Source organism: Phalacrocorax aristotelis, chromosome 3 (genome assembly GCF_949628215.1).
Source record: "Phalacrocorax aristotelis chromosome 3, bGulAri2.1, whole genome shotgun sequence".
Taxonomy (NCBI): domain Eukaryota; kingdom Metazoa; phylum Chordata; class Aves; order Suliformes; family Phalacrocoracidae; genus Phalacrocorax; species Phalacrocorax aristotelis.
The window spans coordinates 58,342,361-58,362,102 of record NC_134278.1 but is presented as its reverse complement, the minus strand read 5'-3'; the positions used below and the strand labels follow the sequence as shown (position 1 = coordinate 58,362,102).

Genomic DNA, 19,742 nt, shown 5'->3' with positions numbered 1-19,742 from the left:
TGACAGCCATTCACCTTTCATACAACCATTCTGGTATCCCTGTTCCTTCTTATTGAACGTTTTTATTCATTATTTTTGATTCAAATGAACAAATGAGAAGTGAAAACAGTAGTTAATACTGGGGTTCACCATGTTTTTCGACAGTAGTATGATATTCCTTGCCTGGTGATCTGCTCCTTTCCTAGCAGGTCTTAACATTGTTTTTTTTTCAGTGTTGAGCTAATGTTTTCAGAGAACTAGTCACATGATAGATCATTTTCCTAACTGGTAACAGCTAATTTAGAGCCTATCACTGTATATTTATCATCAGGGCCAAAATGTCCTATCAGCGCTACTTTGTGGAACACAAAGATTGCAAGATCAGTCTGCAGTTCTGTCCTGCCTCCTAACTTTGAGTAACCTGAAGCTCTCTGTGTACTCAGCTATTTCTGTCACCTTACTTCATTCATCACTTTTTCCTGACCAATGCTGAATATTCTGCTGGAGCAAAGGTTCTAGCACAAACCCTGCTAGGATCCATTGGTTGTTCTTCCCTTGTGAAAATTAACTCTTTGTTTTCTATCTTTTGTTTCCTATATGTTTATTGATTATCAAGTAATATATTACTATAAAAAAAAGAAGAAAATGGGAAATTTGCAGCATTTTACTTACAGAATATTATAGCAAAATCCCTGCGTTTCTATCCAATTACATTTGTACCACTGGAAATTACTTTACTCTCAGTATGTTGTTCTTTCCCACAGAAAGCCCGCGGGTGTCCTGGAGGGATAGCTGTGGGTGGAGGCCACACTGGCCTGAAAAAAACCTGTTTTTCTGATAGACTTCCCTTTACTGATAGTTCTGATGAATTGCATAATACTTAAATGTTTGTGGTTGCTAACGGTCCCATCCTATTTTTGTTAAAGCAGGGAGGTGTTGGCCTCTGTGTTAAGGCAGATGATCAGAAGAATTTAATCACTTCCTGCACATTTAGATTCTTCTTTTTTGGGTAGGATATCCTCCTTCTCTTCTCTGACCTAAAAACAGTTGCTTACACTCCACCTCCAGTTACTGCTATGGTTCAGCTATGGATTATGTGATTCCTATATCTGTTGTTTACAAATTTATTTTGGGTTATTTTGAAATGTAAAGTGATGCCTAAACATAAATTAGACTATTTTTCCCCCTGAGATTCTTATAAAAAGAGTCAGCTAGACTTCATTTCATGCCATAGGAATGACTGTTAAAGTTTCTTTACTCAAAGTGATTTCCCATAGTTATTGTCAGGGACAATCACCTTTTCTATAGCAAAATACGGCACCTTTTCCAGAGCTGTTCTCCCAAATCCAGACAAAAGAAATCATTGCAAGGATTCTGCCACACATTTCCTACTAATATTTTTTTCACTGACTATTGTGAATTAGTCAGCAAAACCCAAGAAAATATAATTTTTAAAAATTTAGTTATTCAACTTTCAGGAACCCTGAAGTTCTTTAGGTTTTTATCAGTGATTTTTCAGGATAGCACTTTTATTTTCTTTTTCCAAGTGATAAAGAAAGAAGAAATAAAAGTGGTTAATCTTGCTTTTGATTTTCCTTATCTTTCAGGTTACTCTCACCAGCTTCTTAAAGAAATCAAATGCCCTGTGGCTTGGAAACTCGGTATGCCAAATAGACTAATCTAATCCAATCATACTCATCAAATCAGTAAAAAGAAAAATATATTTGGACCAAAACTACTGTCGGTCGTTAGGTGGTGAAATGAATAGTTTCTAAGAGGAGGATTTTTTTTCCATAAAATTGTGTAAATAACTTGAATATACAAGTATGATACGCGTCATACATAGTCATCACAAAAGTTAGCAGAAGAAAGATTAAATGTATAGATGACTAGTTGTCTTGTTAGCATAGGTGGTAATTTCACTAAGGAAAGGAACAATCCATACATGAGAAAACTTAATGGGACCCATTTCTACGAGCAAGGCTTCAAGTAATTCTGCAATGTGAACAGGACTACACATAGTGAGCCATCAGAATACGGCATGTCCACTGGTTCTGTGAGGCACTTGAGGAGTACTAAGTTTAACGTCACTGTGGTGGTGTCATTTTTACGCAGGCAGCTGCAATCACCTTTGTTTTACAGCGGCAAGAACCAAGAGCAGAAGTTGTGGCATCAGCTCTGTTTTACAGGAGATCTGAGTCAGAGCTGAAAAATGGACTTAAATGCCCCAAGGTTCAGTCAAGTGATTTGAACTACAAAGTCATGTTCCTTTTCTGCGGTTAAATAACTGGTTCATTCAGTGAGCAGATGATATTTAATAGATTAATAAATGTTTACTTCTTCACGTACAGATTCAGATCCCCTAACATTTGCATATCTTTTATATTCCAAGTTCACTGAAATACGAAAGCCAAAAACCAAAACAGAACTCATACCATTACTCATATGTTTATCTGTGTTTTGTGATGATAAATACCAGTACGTCTTTTTTACTAAATCTAATTTAACAACATTTTGGTGAGGATGGAAATTATCTATGCATGCCTTACACGGTGTCAGTTTAGGCACTGAATGCTTGCATGTTGCATGCTCCATAACATGATTTCCATATCAATGAAACTAAAATCTTCTCTTCTATTATGAAATTGTTTTTGATGTGCAGAATTCTCAAGACATCATCATGCTTTTAGGGATAAAACTTGACACTTTGAGAAGCCCTTGAAGAGTCTATGTCAGCTCCTGGCCTCATTTTAGTCAATGGAATAATAAAAAAAAAGATACATTGACTTCAATAGGGACACGATTTCACCTGGATTTTAAAAAAAAAGAAAAACCGGAACTAATTAGAAAGCTGAAAGAGCAACCACAGAGAATTAGAAAGACAGACCTTTTTTTTTTTTTAAAGTTTTAGGACAGTGAGTCTGTGTTCAGTCCTTAAGTTCTGTAACAAAATTGCTAATACATCAACCCCTGTGTTCTTATGAAATTGCAAGATGAAAAAGATACTTATATGAGCTTTCCAGAGCAGTTCATACTAAAATAGCTTCCCTTCTCCAGCTATGGCAGGTGAGCTGGCTGTGGCAGTTTTGGGGAGGTGGAGCAGTAGGTAGGACATACTTGACTTTATTCTTGCTTCTGACACTGGGCCATGTGATGTCACTTACATCAAAAATAGGAAAATGCATAATGGATATAAATCTCCATGCAACAGTTGTACAGCTGGTTTAAAACCTGTCCACAAAAAGTATTTATCAGTGTTTGGCTGTTAAGCTGAGAAAGGGTTGGAAGTGGAAGGTGGGTTTCCACTCCAGATTCCATTCAATTAGTATTTTCATTAATGATTTGGGTGATAGAATTGAACACTGTTTATATCATGCAGAAGCAGGATAGCAAATATTGCAGAGGAAAGGACTGCAATCCAAATGATCTCAGCAAAAAGAGGTCACCCAAGAACAACAAGATAAATAAAGAAAAGAGCAAAGTACTTCCTATAGGCAGGAGAAATCAGACAGATTGGAAGTAAGTAACATTGTCAAGGTAGCAAAATATAGCAAAGAGGACCGCAGGTCATTGTAATAGTGACTCAGAAATGAGAATCAACACTGTAGCACTGTGCAAAACCCAGAAAATCTGATTCAGTAAAGTTATAATGGTAGCTTTATAGATAAAATACTAGAGGTCCTATAGATCTGCTTTACTTGGTGCTGGTGAGGGCTCAGCTGGAATATCTTTTTTTTTTTTTTGATACTGCATGCTAAAAAACTACAGAGTATATGGGAAGAATCTAGAAGAGAACAATAAGAATAAGAGACCTAGAAAATATGAGCAATAAGGAAACATGAAAGAAATTTATCTAATTTGCCTAGAGAAGAGAAAAAACTGAAGAATCGGCAAGTTAAATGCCTTTCAACATGTAAGGTGTGTAATAAAGACAATGTTTTTCATGCCTGTCCAGGAAAGGTCAAAGATATTCAGTAAAATAATTTTGGTAGGACACTAGGAAAAACTTCCTGCATGGAAAAACAGGCTACTTGGTTATGATATGCAATCCATTTTATTAGTTTATAGATAATCACTTAGCTGAGCAAGTGTTAAAGACAGATTAAATATTATTATCAATTTATATGTGCAAGAAATATTATAAGGAGATCTCTTCCATCTTTATGTTTCTATAATTCTACTATATGTAGTTTAGCATCACCTAACTAGAGGAGCAAAGAAGGCAGGACATTCTGGACTCATAGGTATACCTTTCTAAATACATCACCAACATATGAATATGTAATTTGCTTATCTTTTTTTTATTTTTCTTCATTCTAATGATAAGTCAAATCAGCATCCCAAAGGACTTTACACTTAACATAGTGCCATGAGGCTTTCTATGTATAAGATACAAGAGTTCTATATTTATACAGTTTAATTCTTAAAAAGTAAAACAAAATATTTATTTGCTCAAGGACTTACATATTCAACAGTTGGCCTTTTTCCCCTTTTACCTTATCTAACATATACCATGAAGCCCATCACAAAGAAAATACTACAGAAATGAAACAGCCATTAATAAAAATATACCCTTAAATTTTTAAGTAGGTTGAATATATATCCCTTGCTCAGTATCAGAAATCTTCAGATCAGATCTTTTGCTTTGAATTTTTCATGCAGCCTTTCCATTTTTCTTGTTATGAGAGTCTTCTATGGTGCCAATCAATACAGAGCCACAAATTCTTGACATTGCTCTTTGCTTTGAAGCATGCACTTACTTCATTTGCCTTTTTAAGGATCACAGTTTTTGAAATTCAACTATTCCATGCTCTGAACTGAAAACCCAAACGCTTATTATTCATTTGCATGTTGGTGTGACTTTTTGTATAAGGTTTTCTAAACTGACTCCCATTGTTTCATGGACATGGTAGGCAGGTTTTCAATTTATTTCATGTGCAGCATCACTGGCTTATCCTGAAACAAATTGGTAATCAATGAAGGAGCAGGTTCAAATAAACTATGCAACTCCAACTGAAAACATGCAGCAGTTTTTCAGTATGTTTATAAATTAAAACTCTACCATTGCCATTCTTTCTCCTTTTCTCGATGACAAATCAATAAATGCAGGATTTTCAAAAAAGCATAAGGATTTTTTTGCTAGAACTCAAACCCCATTTTCAGAAATTTCTAACAGACTAAACACTCAAATTCCAATTTAAATGCAGTTTTGGCTCCATGGCACCAGATTTTTAAATATATGAGGAGCTTGGTGTTAAAGGAAGGCATCCCGTTGTGCTTAACTACCGTGAATTCAATGGGTGATGGGCACTTAGGGTTGGATTCAGCTCATTTAACTTTAGGTGTCTAGAAGTCAGGTATCTACTCTGAGCTATGCTGGCAGCCTAGGGAGAGGAGCAGGGATCTCCAAAGGGTGTTTCAGCCCATCACTGCCTGCATCAGGCAGGTGTCTAGGAAAACAAAGTAAGTGTAAAAAGGAGTGAGAGACACATGGGAAGGGGCATGTCACATGGGCATGGGAGAATGGCAGCACAAGGTGGCATGTTCTGCTGAGAAGCAGCCGAAGACACACCATCAGCCTCTGAGTCACAGTGGCTTGCTGGTCTCCTTGACTCCATGTTTTCACGCCTATAACCCGCCATCTTAAATAAACAGCAGATTATGTGAATATTATTTGAAAATAATTTTTAGAGTTTGCATTATCAAAGGCCTAATTTATATGTGAAATAACACTCATATGCAATTTGTCACTTATGCTCCTAATATTTTGCACTGCCTCTGTATGAGCCATGGAAGAGATGGTACTCGATACTTATCAACTTTGAAAGCATGCTTCTTTATGATAGGAAACGGGAGTACTGTCTTTCATAGTATACAATGATATCAGTATAAAAAAATTATATCACTTTTTATTTATTCTCTTTAACAGATACATTTTTGTGCTTGTGAAAAACAACAAAAAACATTGCCTAAAGCTAAACAGAACGGGTACAGGAATCAAACAAATTTCCCATGTAAACTCTCTCAGTAAACTTTAGTCTTCAGTGACTTTTCAAATAGAGGCAACTGTCCTCTGCAGAATCTATCGTTAATGCTACATACTGTAACAGAGAGAAACATCCTTTAATGATAAGTTAAAGATTGCTGCACTCATTTTCACTTTGATACCTGAATCTGGATAAGGACTATTATCTCCTGGAGATACTCTGGGAGAAATGTAACACCAAAATTAAGTCTCCATAGGCTTACAAGTTCCTGCTTTCAATATGTGGAAAGGCATTTCTTGAAAGAACCCCAATTACTTCAGATTTGTACTTTACACTATTTCCAAGTGTGGAAGCCCAAGAGCCTGGCAGTTATCATTATATTCTCATTCCTGTAGCAGGTTGTATATGCTAATGAAGAGGAAAAAACTAATTACATAGTATCATAGTCTGTTGTTACTAAGCACTCCTGTAACCTCTTCTTCCAAAGAGCTTTCTGAGCTCATAACTTTTTCCTGTATTAAAAATTAAAGCCACAGAATTCAGGAAGGCAAACACAACAGCCAGAAGTTGTAGTTTTAGGAAACAACTTGTGCTTTGAACTCCATCATCTTTTGTCAACCATTAAAAGTGCACAGTCAAAAGCTCAAAAGCTTTCTGATTCTACACAAATTATGCTATATTTTATATGCTGGTGATGAGTTGAAACTACTTATGTGATTGAAATGCTTTAAACCATTCACAAATGCTCTAATGGTACTTGGCAAGTAGAATGAGAACTGTTCAAGACAGAATAACTAAAAGAAGATAAGATATTTTTGCACAATGTAAACCAGGGCACCAATAACACAAGAAAACATCTGATGAAACAAAGTAAAATAAACAAGAGCTAAGAGCAACATTTGCTTCTTTTGTAGAATTCATGCCTATAAGAATAAAGAAATAAAAAAATAATAATAAGGAAAAAGAATCTGACACAGGATGACATATATATGCTGTCAAATGAAAACACTGATCAAGTATATGTATATCTATGTATGTATGTGCTTGTTTCTCAATAAAAGTAAGTGATTAGTTCCCCAGGCTTAAGGAGAAACTTTTCCTATGGAGGAATTTCTTTCAATATTGCCCACAGCACTATTTCTTACATGGCCATTTGAACACCTTGGATTAACTGCACTCGTGTAGACCCTAATGTTCATGGATAACCTTTGCAGAACCCACAGTACCACTTTTTACATTATTCTTCTGTGAATCCTTATGCAAATTGTTTTTATACCATACATTATCTAGGTTATATCTGCAATACATTTAACAACGTTCCATTAAAATTTATATTATGATGTCATATGCACCATATAAAAGAACAAACACACCTACGTAACCATGATATTGAATATTTTAATGAGGGGAAAAAAAAATTTAAAATCCTTAAGTCAAACCTTAAGATAAACAAATACTCCAATTGCTTAACTTCACCTAATGCAAATCAATCCCCATCATTGCTGCTGCAGGACAGATGTCTTGTACTTGGGTTTTAGAAACATCTGTGGGAACCAAATCAGGTGCATGCGGTTACAACGGGCAGTGAAGTACAGAATTACAACATTTAGCGTATTCTGCAAGTGGCAGTTAAAGAGAAATACCTAAATGAAACCACACTCTATATACAATGTTTCCCCATATTTCCAAATCAAAATAAAACTTGCCCGTTTAGCCAAAACCAGCTGGAGTATATTTGGATGTGCTAAGCGTCAGAGGAATGGGCCAGTGGTAAGCAAAGCCAAGATTAAAAAAAGGGTTCAGCTTTAATAAGCTGAGGGATGAAAAAAGAGGAGTGACAAATATAAAATTGTCAAGAAAAGAGAGATAGAGTAAGACAGAGATTTCTTTGTGCGTCTGATTGGAAGTCATAGACAGGACCCTTACACACATAGGGAGAGCCCTTCACTTTTAAGATATGGTTGAAAGCCTGACAAACCCAACACCATTTTGTTTTTTTTTCATCTGAGTAGTGAGGTATGTCTCTATAGTCTGTAGAGGAGGAACTATTTTTTTTCCACATGGTTTTGAACACTGTGATCTTAGCCTCCCTCTACATTGCAAACAGCAGTTTTTCTTTAAAAGGGTTCACTGGCAGTTTAAAGATACCAGTGAGATACTCAGACACAGCACGCTACTGAACATCTCATTATTGCTGAATTAGTCAACTATTGTAGGGTGTAAGAAAAATAGCCTGAGTTACTCTGTAGCCTGCTAAAGAACATGCTTTTCAAATGAAACCCACAACAAACCACACTTTTGTTCAACTCATAACGTTATTTAATCAATCAAATCCTACCCTCAAAAAGCAGAATCCAATTTCTACCCAAATAGGTGTTGTTTGTGGTAGTCTGGTAAATGGGATATAACGCCCAGTCAGTACAGCAGCCTACTCCTGAAGAGATAGGATGCTCCTTAAGCTTAATGTCATTGAAATAGCAGGAGCAGGTTTTGAAAACATGAACATTATAGTGAACTCATACTCTGGGGATAAATTCACAAAGGTAATCATCGAGTTTATTGGGTTATTAGAAAAGGAGACCAAATATTTGTCATAGCTAGTCCTTCATTCTGAGCATATGGAATCAACAAAACAAAACAAGCTGAGAACGTGCTGTCAGCTGCAGAATGACAGCACCGAAGTCAAAGAGGTTTTGCCAGAGAATAATTTTTCTGGTTTATTATGGACAATTAATAAAAATTCATCATCAAATCCTACAGAGTTATTAAAGTTGACATTAGTTAATTCACTTATCCATATACCACAGATTGCTGCCTTTCAGTAGCAGTTTTGGAAACGTTCCTTTAATTGGAATGAGAAAGCAATAAAATGACAAGAAAAAATTACTTATATTTAAAATTAATTATACAGTTTTGAGGTAGTGATTTTATAGGAGGAAAATGTAACTTCTTTTGTATTGCAAATAGTTCCATTGCACCATGTGTCTGGAAATATCTGTTAAAATGTTTAAGGAGATTCTTCTCGGAGCATAAATTCTCTTGGGGTGCAGAAAGCACAGCATGGCTCTGTGACTAGGGCGGATATTAATTTTGAAATATTTGTGAGAGTGTAAACGTATTACTGCCTCCTTAGCTTTTATTAGTGTCTTCTCTAGGAGCTACTCACCTGCTCCAGTGCAAAGTTGGGTGTGTGTGTAATAACATATTTTATGTGGCTGACAGGAGTGGCTTAAGATACACTCTGTATTTTAGCCCAGAGACAGGTCATGAATGTTCAGGTGCTCCGGTGCTCTGGCAGGGCCATGGGAGTGGGTCCGGGAGTGGGTCCCTCCAGCAGAAGGGCAACTGCAAACGCAGAGCATTATAACGTGATGAACAACTATAGGAGATGATCAGCCAGCGCAGCCGTTCTCAGTGCACGGCCTTACGGTTTGTGAGCTCGCTGCTACCCCCGCGGTGGTGAGAAAGGAGTGTGGTAGAAATGACACTGCACTGCTTGTTGGCTGCACTCACTCTGTTTTATGGGATGGGGACAACATTAAACAGGGTCAAAAAAGGAGAGTGTTTCACAGCTCACGTTGCTTTCCCAGGTTCAAGAAATGCTTATTCATACGTGAAAAGATGCTGAAAGCAATACAGAATTCCTACTGGATTTACACTGGCATAGTTTTCAGTGACATAAGGATAAGAATGGTTTCCTTCAGAAACTCTAAGTAATACGAAGCTCCTCAGAAACTGTATTGCTTTAGTGCTGCCTTGAAATTTCTGGTAGACCCCTGGTTCACAAGATGGAGCTTATCTGATGGATTACAATTAGAAGGTCAATTACTTATTTATATTCAGAGGAAAAGTAAATGTGGAGAAAGTATATTCTAGCCATTGCATCTACATTTAGAAAAACAAGCTGTTAAAGAATATTTTAGAGTATTGCATATGTACTCAAAAAGAAGAAAAAAAATGAAACAAAAAGCTGACACCATGAAACAGAGAAGTTTAACTGAGTTTTAAAAAGCAGAACACATTCTCGTATGTCTTCATATTTTCACAAAACATGTGCGGGTGTTCTGGCAGACTCCCCAGCTTTCAATTATGGTAAATAACCCTTCAGCCCTTGTCCATAGCTGATTCCAGAGCCTGATTTACGTACACATAGGAAAGGTCCTGTCTATGAGAGGCATAGACAACTCCCCAGAAGAGCTGTCAAAGCAAACGTGCATTCTTGTAGCTGTGATCTTCTGAGCAGCTTCCACTAGAAATAAATTTATCTTCATGTTTTCATTTTTAGCAAAATCAACAACTTTTCCCACAGTGCCTTAAACAATTGGTGAGATGGTAGCAATGGTGCGCTATGGTATTCAAAAGTGATTTCCTTACAGAGGGGGACCAGGAAATGCTACCCAATCAAAAGCTAGGTTTTGCATCACTTGTCTACCCATCCTCCCAGGGATGAGAAACATGGAGAAAACCTGATAAGAGAGTTGGGAAAATCCAGATTTTCTGAAGAATTTTGAAGATATAACAGTGGTTTGCACTGTCCCTACAGTCTCCTAGTTGCTGGTTCCCACTTCTCATTCTGTTTCATCATGTACTAAGACTATGGACCATTTAGGACGGCACCTATTTATATTATGTGTGTCTAGGGCTCACAGTATAATGACACCCTAATATCAAATTGGGGCCACTAGATGGTACTGCAATATAATTAATAAATATTAAAAAATAAACTCATAAATATATATTTGGGTTTTTTTTCTGCAATGTCTTGGCTGTAGCATTTGAAAGACTTGCAGAATATCCATGGCACTGCCTTGCCTTTAGGTATACACTAAAACCTCCATGTAAGTGTAATATATGCAGTTGTAAGGCATATGCTAAAATATTTGCTTATTGATCTTAACAGTATAACTAAGGGACTTAATACACATGTACACACATATATGATATTTATACAATATGTACACACATATGTAAATTATCATATGGACTTATCATCTGATCAGTCACTACACTTACTCATTTTAACGTGTTCCTCTATTCAGTGCATAGCTATTTATAGTTCTTATAGATTATGGGAAAAAAGTGTGCATATAGAAATTAATATGCAGATGCATGCTTATTCATTAACTCAACATAAAATATAACCCAGAATTTTAAAAGATAAACTTTGTACAATAAGCAAAATCTATACAACCATAATTCATATTTTCTGATACTTTGAATGATTTGCTATTATAATTTGCTTCACCATTAAAGAGATTAAAAATTCCACTTTTATCTAAATGTTTTCTACCATATGCTATGTCTGCAGTAATAAACAGTTTAAATTTTATAATCAGTTATCTTCTAGCTGGTAAAGATCTTGAAGTTTAAAAATCGCTGCAAAACTAAATTATCTGAAACCATAAGCACGCTTAATAGTATCTGCCCATGAAACTACCCTCAGAATAACCTGACACTGCTGGTTGCCAGCACTATTTTAAAGTTTCGTCTGTTAGATATATGATCAGGCATGTCAAATCTGTCCTGAGTAATAGAAGTGAAAAAATAAAGTAATTTACTTAAAACATTCTGATAGCTATTTATCTGAAAACCCTGGTCAGATTTACCGCTCAAAGGCATTTACCTACAAAGTTAACCAGATGCTTTGAGTTGCAAACTAATTTAATTTCTCTGTTATCTTAACAGGACATCTGTTAAAGCAATATCCAAGGAAGGTAATATGTTCAAAATTAAACATCATGCAGGTTGTTTTATTAGAGTATGTGCAACATTGACATTTAACTGTTAATGACCACTGCCTTACAAAAATAATTAGTAAATATGGAATCAAAGCAGTATAATGATTATACTAATGGACATGAATGTAGAATGAACATGTATAACTGGTGTTAAGTTCAATCTTGTTGCAAAGTTCATTGCTTTGTTACAGCTGAGTTACACTGAAGATGAATGACTCATTTCTTTTGTTTCCTTCTTTCATCAGCCTCACCTAGGTATCAAAATGTCCCTTTAAAATCGGAGTATGTTATCTGCATAAAAAGTTCAGCACTCATAGTCAGTATGTTTTTTAAGCATCATGAGTGACAAGCTATGCAAATCATATCCTGAAGTAATTTGCATTATTGCAGTTAATTTGCATATGGATATAAACGCCACTTCAGAGCATGTGAAAGTCAGATGCATAGGTGGATGTGCCCTTGCCAATGTTGGGATATTCAAGTGGAAAAATACTAACAGGTGTCTGTTTCTGGTTGATCCTTATAACTTTGCTGGATAAGATGGTGGGGATAAATGGCAACAGTAGGAGGAAACATGGGCTCCATATTTCCTCCCACTTTTTCCACTTATCTCCATCAGCAATGCAGGGCTGACGTTAATTTGTCTGTTGTTGGGAACCGTTGTACACTATGACCATTGTTGCCTCTTCATCTTCCTCTTAGTGTCATCCAATGGGAAAGAGAAGGGATGGACTGCACTACAGCAACTAAAAGTCAGCTATATCTGGCTAATCCTGGACTAACATCTCAGGTCAACAAGGGAAAAGTGGACTTACCAGTGGTGAAAAGTTGCTAATGCATGAACATCAGCTGTAGGTGGATTTATAAATTGCTTATTTCCTCCTTAAGATCTTTTTACATCAGATGCTCTCCCATAGTCCAGGTTGATGGCTGAGCCTGGATGTAGGCAGGAGAATGGACTAGCCATATCCTGATGTCCCTTCTGGCCTTAGTTTATTATGAACCATGACTATGAGTATGAAAACACTGATTTTAATCACAGTGTACATTGGCAGTTGGGGAACCCCACTTACATGATTTCTTATATTTGTCTTTATTACTGTGCTTTCATGATGTGGTAAACAAACTTGCAGTTCACCTGCAGAGTGGGTAATACTTGCAGACAATAAATCAGCAGCAAGCTCTCCATTTCTCCAGTAGTTCCTTTGCACTCCCAGAATTGTCTTTCTCCCCAGGGGCGTTCCCCAGCAATGCCAATATACTGACTTCCTCCTGCTCCATATTAGTTACTGGGGAGTCTTCACCAAGTTCTGTTTAACCTTCCTGATTCATACTTACCTCAGCAGGAAAGAAGAGTTATATATTTTCAGCATTTTATTTGAATGCAAGGTTTATATGGAACGTTTTCAGTATTTCCCTAAAAACAGTATCAGGCAACTTAAATGGTGATATAAATTGAATTATCTTTGCACTAAAGCATTCTAATTATTTTTGAATGCATTATTACTTCTTCCAGATAACAAGGATAACCTTCATCTTTCCATATTTTACTGAAGATACTTTATACTTTTACATATATGTGAAGACCCTTCATTTTCCTTCCACAGTAAAGTATGTAGAATTGTGAAAATTGAACTGATTATTTATTACATGGTAACTAGCTTTTTTCTTAGTGAGGTGCAACAGCTATGTGTAGATGGCAATAGGAACTCAACTACAGAAAGGATAAAAAGAAAGCTGAAGTACTCAACTTCAGTTAAAAGCCTAAAGGGGGTGTTAGAAAAGATGGAGAGTGACTGTTCTCAGAGGTACACAGTAAAAGGACAAGAGGCAATGTCACAGATTTCAGCAATGGAAATTTCAACTGCATAACAGGAGAAAATTTTTCACAATGAGAATGGTTAAGAACTAGAGAGGTTGTGAAATTTCCATCCTTGGAGACTTTTGAAACTTGACTGGCTAAAACTCTGAGCAACCTGATCTAACTTTGAAGTTGGTGCCGCTCTGAGACTGGAGGCTGGATTAAGTGACCTTGAAAAGTCTCTTCCAACATGAATTAGTCTGTGATTTTGTGGGTCTAAGTTATCTTATATTTGCAGATATTTGGGATGAGTAGGAAAAAATGTGTTCGGAAACATTCTATTTCCCTTAAAGCTTCTGACAGAAAACAACCTCATTACATATTTTTTCTTTAGTTTACATTTTGATAGTTACAATACATTCAGTTCTTTGTACCACATTTAATAATTTCAATTTTAAATAAGTGTATTTTTTTAATCTCTCCTATTCTTTCATGTTCCTCCTGTTGTAGCTCAGGAAAATATAGCAAGGAAGTAACCTCATTTGAATGTAAATAGCAACATTTCTTTTAAAGAACAGTAGCTTGCAACTCAGATCTGTAGAATGAGTGCTAAAATTATGAGGAATTTCACTTTAACTACACATGGCGAGCTGCGTACATACTATCGCCATTGTGCTTAGGGTTCCTAGATGCCATGGTTCTATACATAAGCTTTCATAGTACTATGCTACATGTTTTCAGAGCAGAGTTGAAGTACAGGATTTACTTGCATCAGGTATGGAAATTAACTACATAATGGCCAATGAGGAAAAAACAAAATATGTAATGGCCACACATGATAAGAAAAGCACAATTTTTTTTTTTTTTTACTTGCCCCTTTATTAAGCTTTTTCCGACTGTGACAATATTGGAGTAAGATCCAGTACGACAACCTTACTCAATTCCCAAACTTGTTTCATCTCTAAAACAGGCCATGCTGTACAGAGATTAAGAATTGTGAAAAAGAAAAATATACAGTTGTGACTGCATAATTAAAAGCTATATAAAAATGTATGTACAGAGAGAGCTGAATTATGCTTATACAGGCAACCTTAATTCTAGCATTTCTTGATACTGGAGTGTTTGACTTTCAAACACCTAATTTTTGTGTCAAAAGACATATAAGTACAACCTTAAGATTTAATATATTAAATGTAACCTTTGTATGTTATTAAGTATAAATAAGGAAGATGTCAAGAATACTACACAAACAGAAACTAAGTCAATTTTGACAGTTAAAGTGAGTTTTCAGAAAGTGTATTCTTGAATACCTTCACATGGTATTGTAGGGACTACAGCAAAGTGATACCAGAGCTCAGCCAGGTGGCATTGAGAGGAGAGCTCTTGTATCTGGACTCACAAGTAGGGACGCATGCAAGACAACCAAAAGTACTGGCATGAGGCTGGAACCATGTGCAGCAAGGGCTGCTTTGCAGCAAGGGCTGCTTTGGACCCTGAACCCCCGCTGGTCTCCTTCATCCAGCACCCCAAGTTCAGCCTCCACCTTGACTCCAACAGCAGCATCATCTCTGTGCTCCCACACTTGTGATGGGACTCGTGCAACCTCAGCCAGGCATTCTTTGCAGAAAAAAATTGACTACTCATTTTTTGCAGAAAAAAATTGACTACTCATTTTCAAACTAAAAATGGGAATTTGATAGTTCTTATTCTGCTTCTTTCTGTTCTGGTTCTTACTCTGCTTCTATTCTGCTTGTGGGATCCTCAGACATCGTTAGGGGAAGTTTTTAAGTGCCTTTAAGCAAGAGTGCCATTTCTTCATTACATGAGTATTTGCAGCACTCTTTCTACTGAGCATCTTTATTCAGAGGTCACAGCTGAATCCCATACAAGTAAATGGGAATTTTGTCTGAAGGAGAAAGTAAAAAATGCTAAACAGGCTGTTAACTTTTTGTGGGGTTTGGTGTTTTTTTTTTTGTTGTTGTTGTTCTGAGATAGTTGAATCTGGTTCCTTGTGCTCATTCTTGATATATTTAAATCATTGAAATATTACATTTTTCTCAGGGATGCTTTCTATTATGTTTTTCTTTTTTGTTTCACTAGTGTACTTCAGATATGCTTCATTCAAGAGAAGAGGTTATGTTTTTCATATGCTACATTTGCCTAGCCACAGGCCAAAATAAATATTACCACTCCTGAAACCGTGAAGTCCTACTTATGCTGAGTATGGCACTCACCAGCAAGCAAAACAACACACAGACTAATTAAATATTATTGGAGACTAATACCAAAAAGTAAGTTTGAGAAGTGGGTTTTCTAGGCATTCATTCACAGATCCACATAACAAAGTTAACAAGTGATTGCACTTCCTCTTTGCTACATACCTTCTAAGCCATAAATATTCCAGCTTGCTGTGAAAGAGTTTCAGCAATGACAAGTGTGCCTCAAGGACAGAAAATGCATGGTGTGATGCCATTTTCCAAAAGATATATATGATTGGAATGGCGTACAGTGCAAACAGATTTGCATGGCTGTTCACTAATAATCCTTGAGCCTCCTCAGTCTCTTTGGAGATGATTACCTCATTGTTCTAAAAATTTCTGTCTTTGCAGGCCTGTTTCAGTGTAATAAGGAGAAGCTGTAACAATGTCATGACCTCCACCCCCACAACTAAAATAAAAAAGGATGAAGCTAGCAAACCTTTTGTAATAAGGTATATTAACAATGGAAATATGTCCCCTCCATTTATCAGCAAGTGATGATGGAAAAATTGATGCAAGTACACATAAAATAAAAGCTGTTCTCAAAACTTTGAAAAAAAAAAAAAGCCTTTCTTTTATTTTATTTGGTAGAAAGCTATAAATTATATATATAAAAATAAACTATACCCAGCTGAACTGTTATTAGGCTGTAATTTTAACCTATCAATTCCTAAAGCCATGCTGTGCAGAATCTTCTCTCACGGTTTACAACCTCAGAGGCATCCCTCTAGTACTTACCTAAAGGTTATATTTTATTCTCTATTTAGAAACGATTCAGACCCAGATTTTTTCCCAGGTTCTATGTGGTGTTCCAACAGAACAAAAAATACACAGGAGTATCATTACAGATTTGAAGTTGCAGTTATTCCCAGATGAAAATATAAATAATAAGGAATATTCAGTGCAATACGTATGAATATGACTGAGAGATGTAAAACTTAAAATGATCCTTTTTGTAAGATACCTGGTTTTGTAAAACGGAGCCTCTAAAGGATCTAGAATGGGAGGATAAATTTCATCCATCCAAACAGTTGGGTATTTTTCCATTAGAAATATATTTCTAGGCCCTAGATCTTGCAGAAGATTTGATCATGTGGGCAAGTTTTGATCTACCGTGCACAGTTATAAGTAAGAGGACAGTGATGCCCCATGTGTGAATCAGACCTTTTGTAGACAATGAGTCAATCTGTGTCCATTTCTTCAATCCATTTTTCTAGGAACTTTTTACTTTCTCCCTCTCTTTACCAAAGCTGTTGCTCTGAAAACCAACTAAATTGAAAGTAATATACTCTACTGGGTATTTCAAGGCAGATCATATAACTGGAACAAATAATAAGACAAAATAAAAATTTTAACTGCTTTCAAAAGTAAGCCTGAACCATATGGTTGGTTGGGAAATGCTCCAGAAGATGCAGCCGTAGACTTCAGAAAAAATCAATTCCAGGTTTAAACGCTGGGTTTGGCCCACCTTTATTCCAAGTAGCACTCACTAGTGTTCTTAAGACAGTTTTATACCCATTAAAATACAGTGCTTGAACAGCTGCTTCTCCTTTCTCCCTTCCTTCCCACCGCCTTACACTTCCCCAGACATGATAAGCATCCCAACATTTACGAGTTTAGGAATGCAGGTGGCTGAAACAAGCAGGTGGAAAAAGGGTGGATTGGGTTGAGTATAATTGTACAACAGGTGCCTGGTTTGTTGTATGCACTAGTTCATTTAGCAATACAGAAAGCATTTTAACCAAATAAAAAAAATATATGCAAGTTCTTTTACTTACTGTGTTTTTGCCAAGCTTTTAATGAGATTGGGCACGTCTGAAGGTATAAAACCCAGAAAGTGTAACGTTTTACCTACAGAAAATTACTTTACACCCTCAGGAAATGAAATTCTGATTCTTTTGAAGTCTACATCTTCTGAAGAAACGGAATACATGGGGATGAAATAGCCCAGTCCCTAGTATTTTTTGTACTTTGGGGGTGATTTGAGAGAAAATATAGGTAAGGAAGTATTTTTGCCCATTTATTCTTCCTATAATTGTTTTTAACTTTCTGGATCATAACTTATCAGTAACTCACAAAGGGTCAGAGAAATACATCTGTAATTTACAGTTGAGCCAAACTCCCTTTAATCAGAAACAGCAATTAAATATCTGAGTCAAGAAGAGAATGTGATCTCATTCACATGTGGGACTTTCATTGCTGGTCAGTTCGCACCACTGTGAGCATAATTCAGCATGGCGAGCAATATTTAGACTTACCTGAAGCTTATTTACCAAATAATTTGTTACCGCTGCTAATCTTTTATCCCACAAATTGCCAGCCTTCTGGGAACCCGTTAGAATGTAGGAGTTTTGGTTTGAGATGTTGATTTGAGACCATTAGCAACTGCCACTTCAGATGTTATCATTTACAGTGTAAATAAAACCCTATAACTATGTCATTCTTAGGAAAATATTTTTTTCCTATGAATTTTGACTGTGTCTTCAATCATAGCATTCCTACCGAAGCACGAAGTCAGAAAACACTGCTGTAGCCAAATGGCAATCTATTCTGGCACCTCAGTTTGCATTTTAATTTAACGAAAGGCACCTTGTTTTACAATTATTATGGTCTGGTATAAGACCCCTGAAAAGAACCCAGCTAAGTAACAGCTAAATGGTACAAGGCATATTTATTTACCCTTGAGATGGTAATCTTTTGTATTCATGAAATCACTAATTAATGTCTCTCATAGAGGTGAAATTTGCGTTGCAGAATTACTGAGGGGGAAAAAAGCTAATTTTCTTTTAAAATATATATACCATATTGTTGTGGGCATCAGAAGGTATATGCTTATCACTGTCTAGACTAAAAGTTTCTAACAATCCCAGAATACTCCAAATTTTGATCACACTACCCTCATTCTGATAACACTGAAAGGTTGAGTAAAACAGAACTTTCAACAGGGGCATGTTAATACAACGCTGATGGCTTAAATGTATCCAATGGTAAATTACCTTTGAAAGGTCCCCAGCCTCCAAATAGAAGCAGATAACAAACACATTCCATGTAACCCAAAGGACCAGCCAGACAGCATACTGCAGGAAGGAAGAAAGAAACAGGGCATTAATAATTTCACTATCAACTGGGTTAAACTTAGTTCATTAGACCACTAGTTCTATCCAAGACAAAACCGGACTATAAATACGGCGCATATGAATAAAAACGTTACATATAAGAGAGAATCAAGAATAAATTCTTCCCTTTCACAGGCACAATATAGAGTGACCTAGTGAGTACTCAGTCACACCAGAAAATCTGCGTCTGAGAAAACAGATGATAGATCTGACATTTGGATTTGAGACTACTCTGGATCTCTTCTTATTGTTCAGATGGGGAATACTGCAATATCAAGAGAGGCATGTAATATCAATTAAATGTGAGAAGTACGCAGCTGTTTATTCAAATAGTTATTCAAATGTAACTTACTAAATAATGAAGTCTAACTGAAGTAGGCACTGCATTCTGCAACACTTCGGGTTTAGTGTCAAGAAACTAAACGGATACATATAACCCTAAGAATCTAAACCTATGTGTATATATATGCTATTTTGCAGTATTTCTACAAAATATGTCGGGATTTAGTCATGGCTGCTGCCTCTGTCAACATATTTTGTGACATTCAAAAGCATGGTTCAAAATTATTCAACACCCTGAGGGGTAGACCATATTTTAAATGGCCAATTTCTTTGTTTTTTTGGTTTGGTTTGGTTTTGCTTTACATTGTGGAGAAGTATTCTTGCTTAAGCAATATCTGTTCATTGGTGGTTGCCAAACTTACTCACATATCTGATGTGACTAGCGGAGTACGTTTTCTCTCTTTCTGTCCATTACTTTGCTGCTTTTTTGTATTAATAAGACCTTATGTACTAGGACTGGAAAATACATTTCCCTGCCTTAATACTGGAGGATCTTGTTTAATAAATTTTGACCTGCTGTT

General features: G+C 36.3%; 1 protein-coding gene across 2 annotated transcripts in view; it reads right to left on the bottom strand.

The window, feature by feature from the left end:
* The window catches only part of NKAIN2 (sodium/potassium transporting ATPase interacting 2), a 557,051-nt gene that overhangs the window by 250,901 nt on the left and 286,408 nt on the right, over positions 1-19,742 (bottom strand). For both annotated transcript variants that reach the window (XR_012659647.1, XM_075087553.1), the window contains exon 3: positions 18,760-18,840. Coding sequence is in view for 1 of the 2 variants with exons in the window: in XM_075087553.1 (XP_074943654.1) it covers positions 18,760-18,840 (81 nt within the window). In the remaining variant the exon portion in view is untranslated. The remainder of the gene's footprint in view (positions 1-18,759; positions 18,841-19,742) is intronic.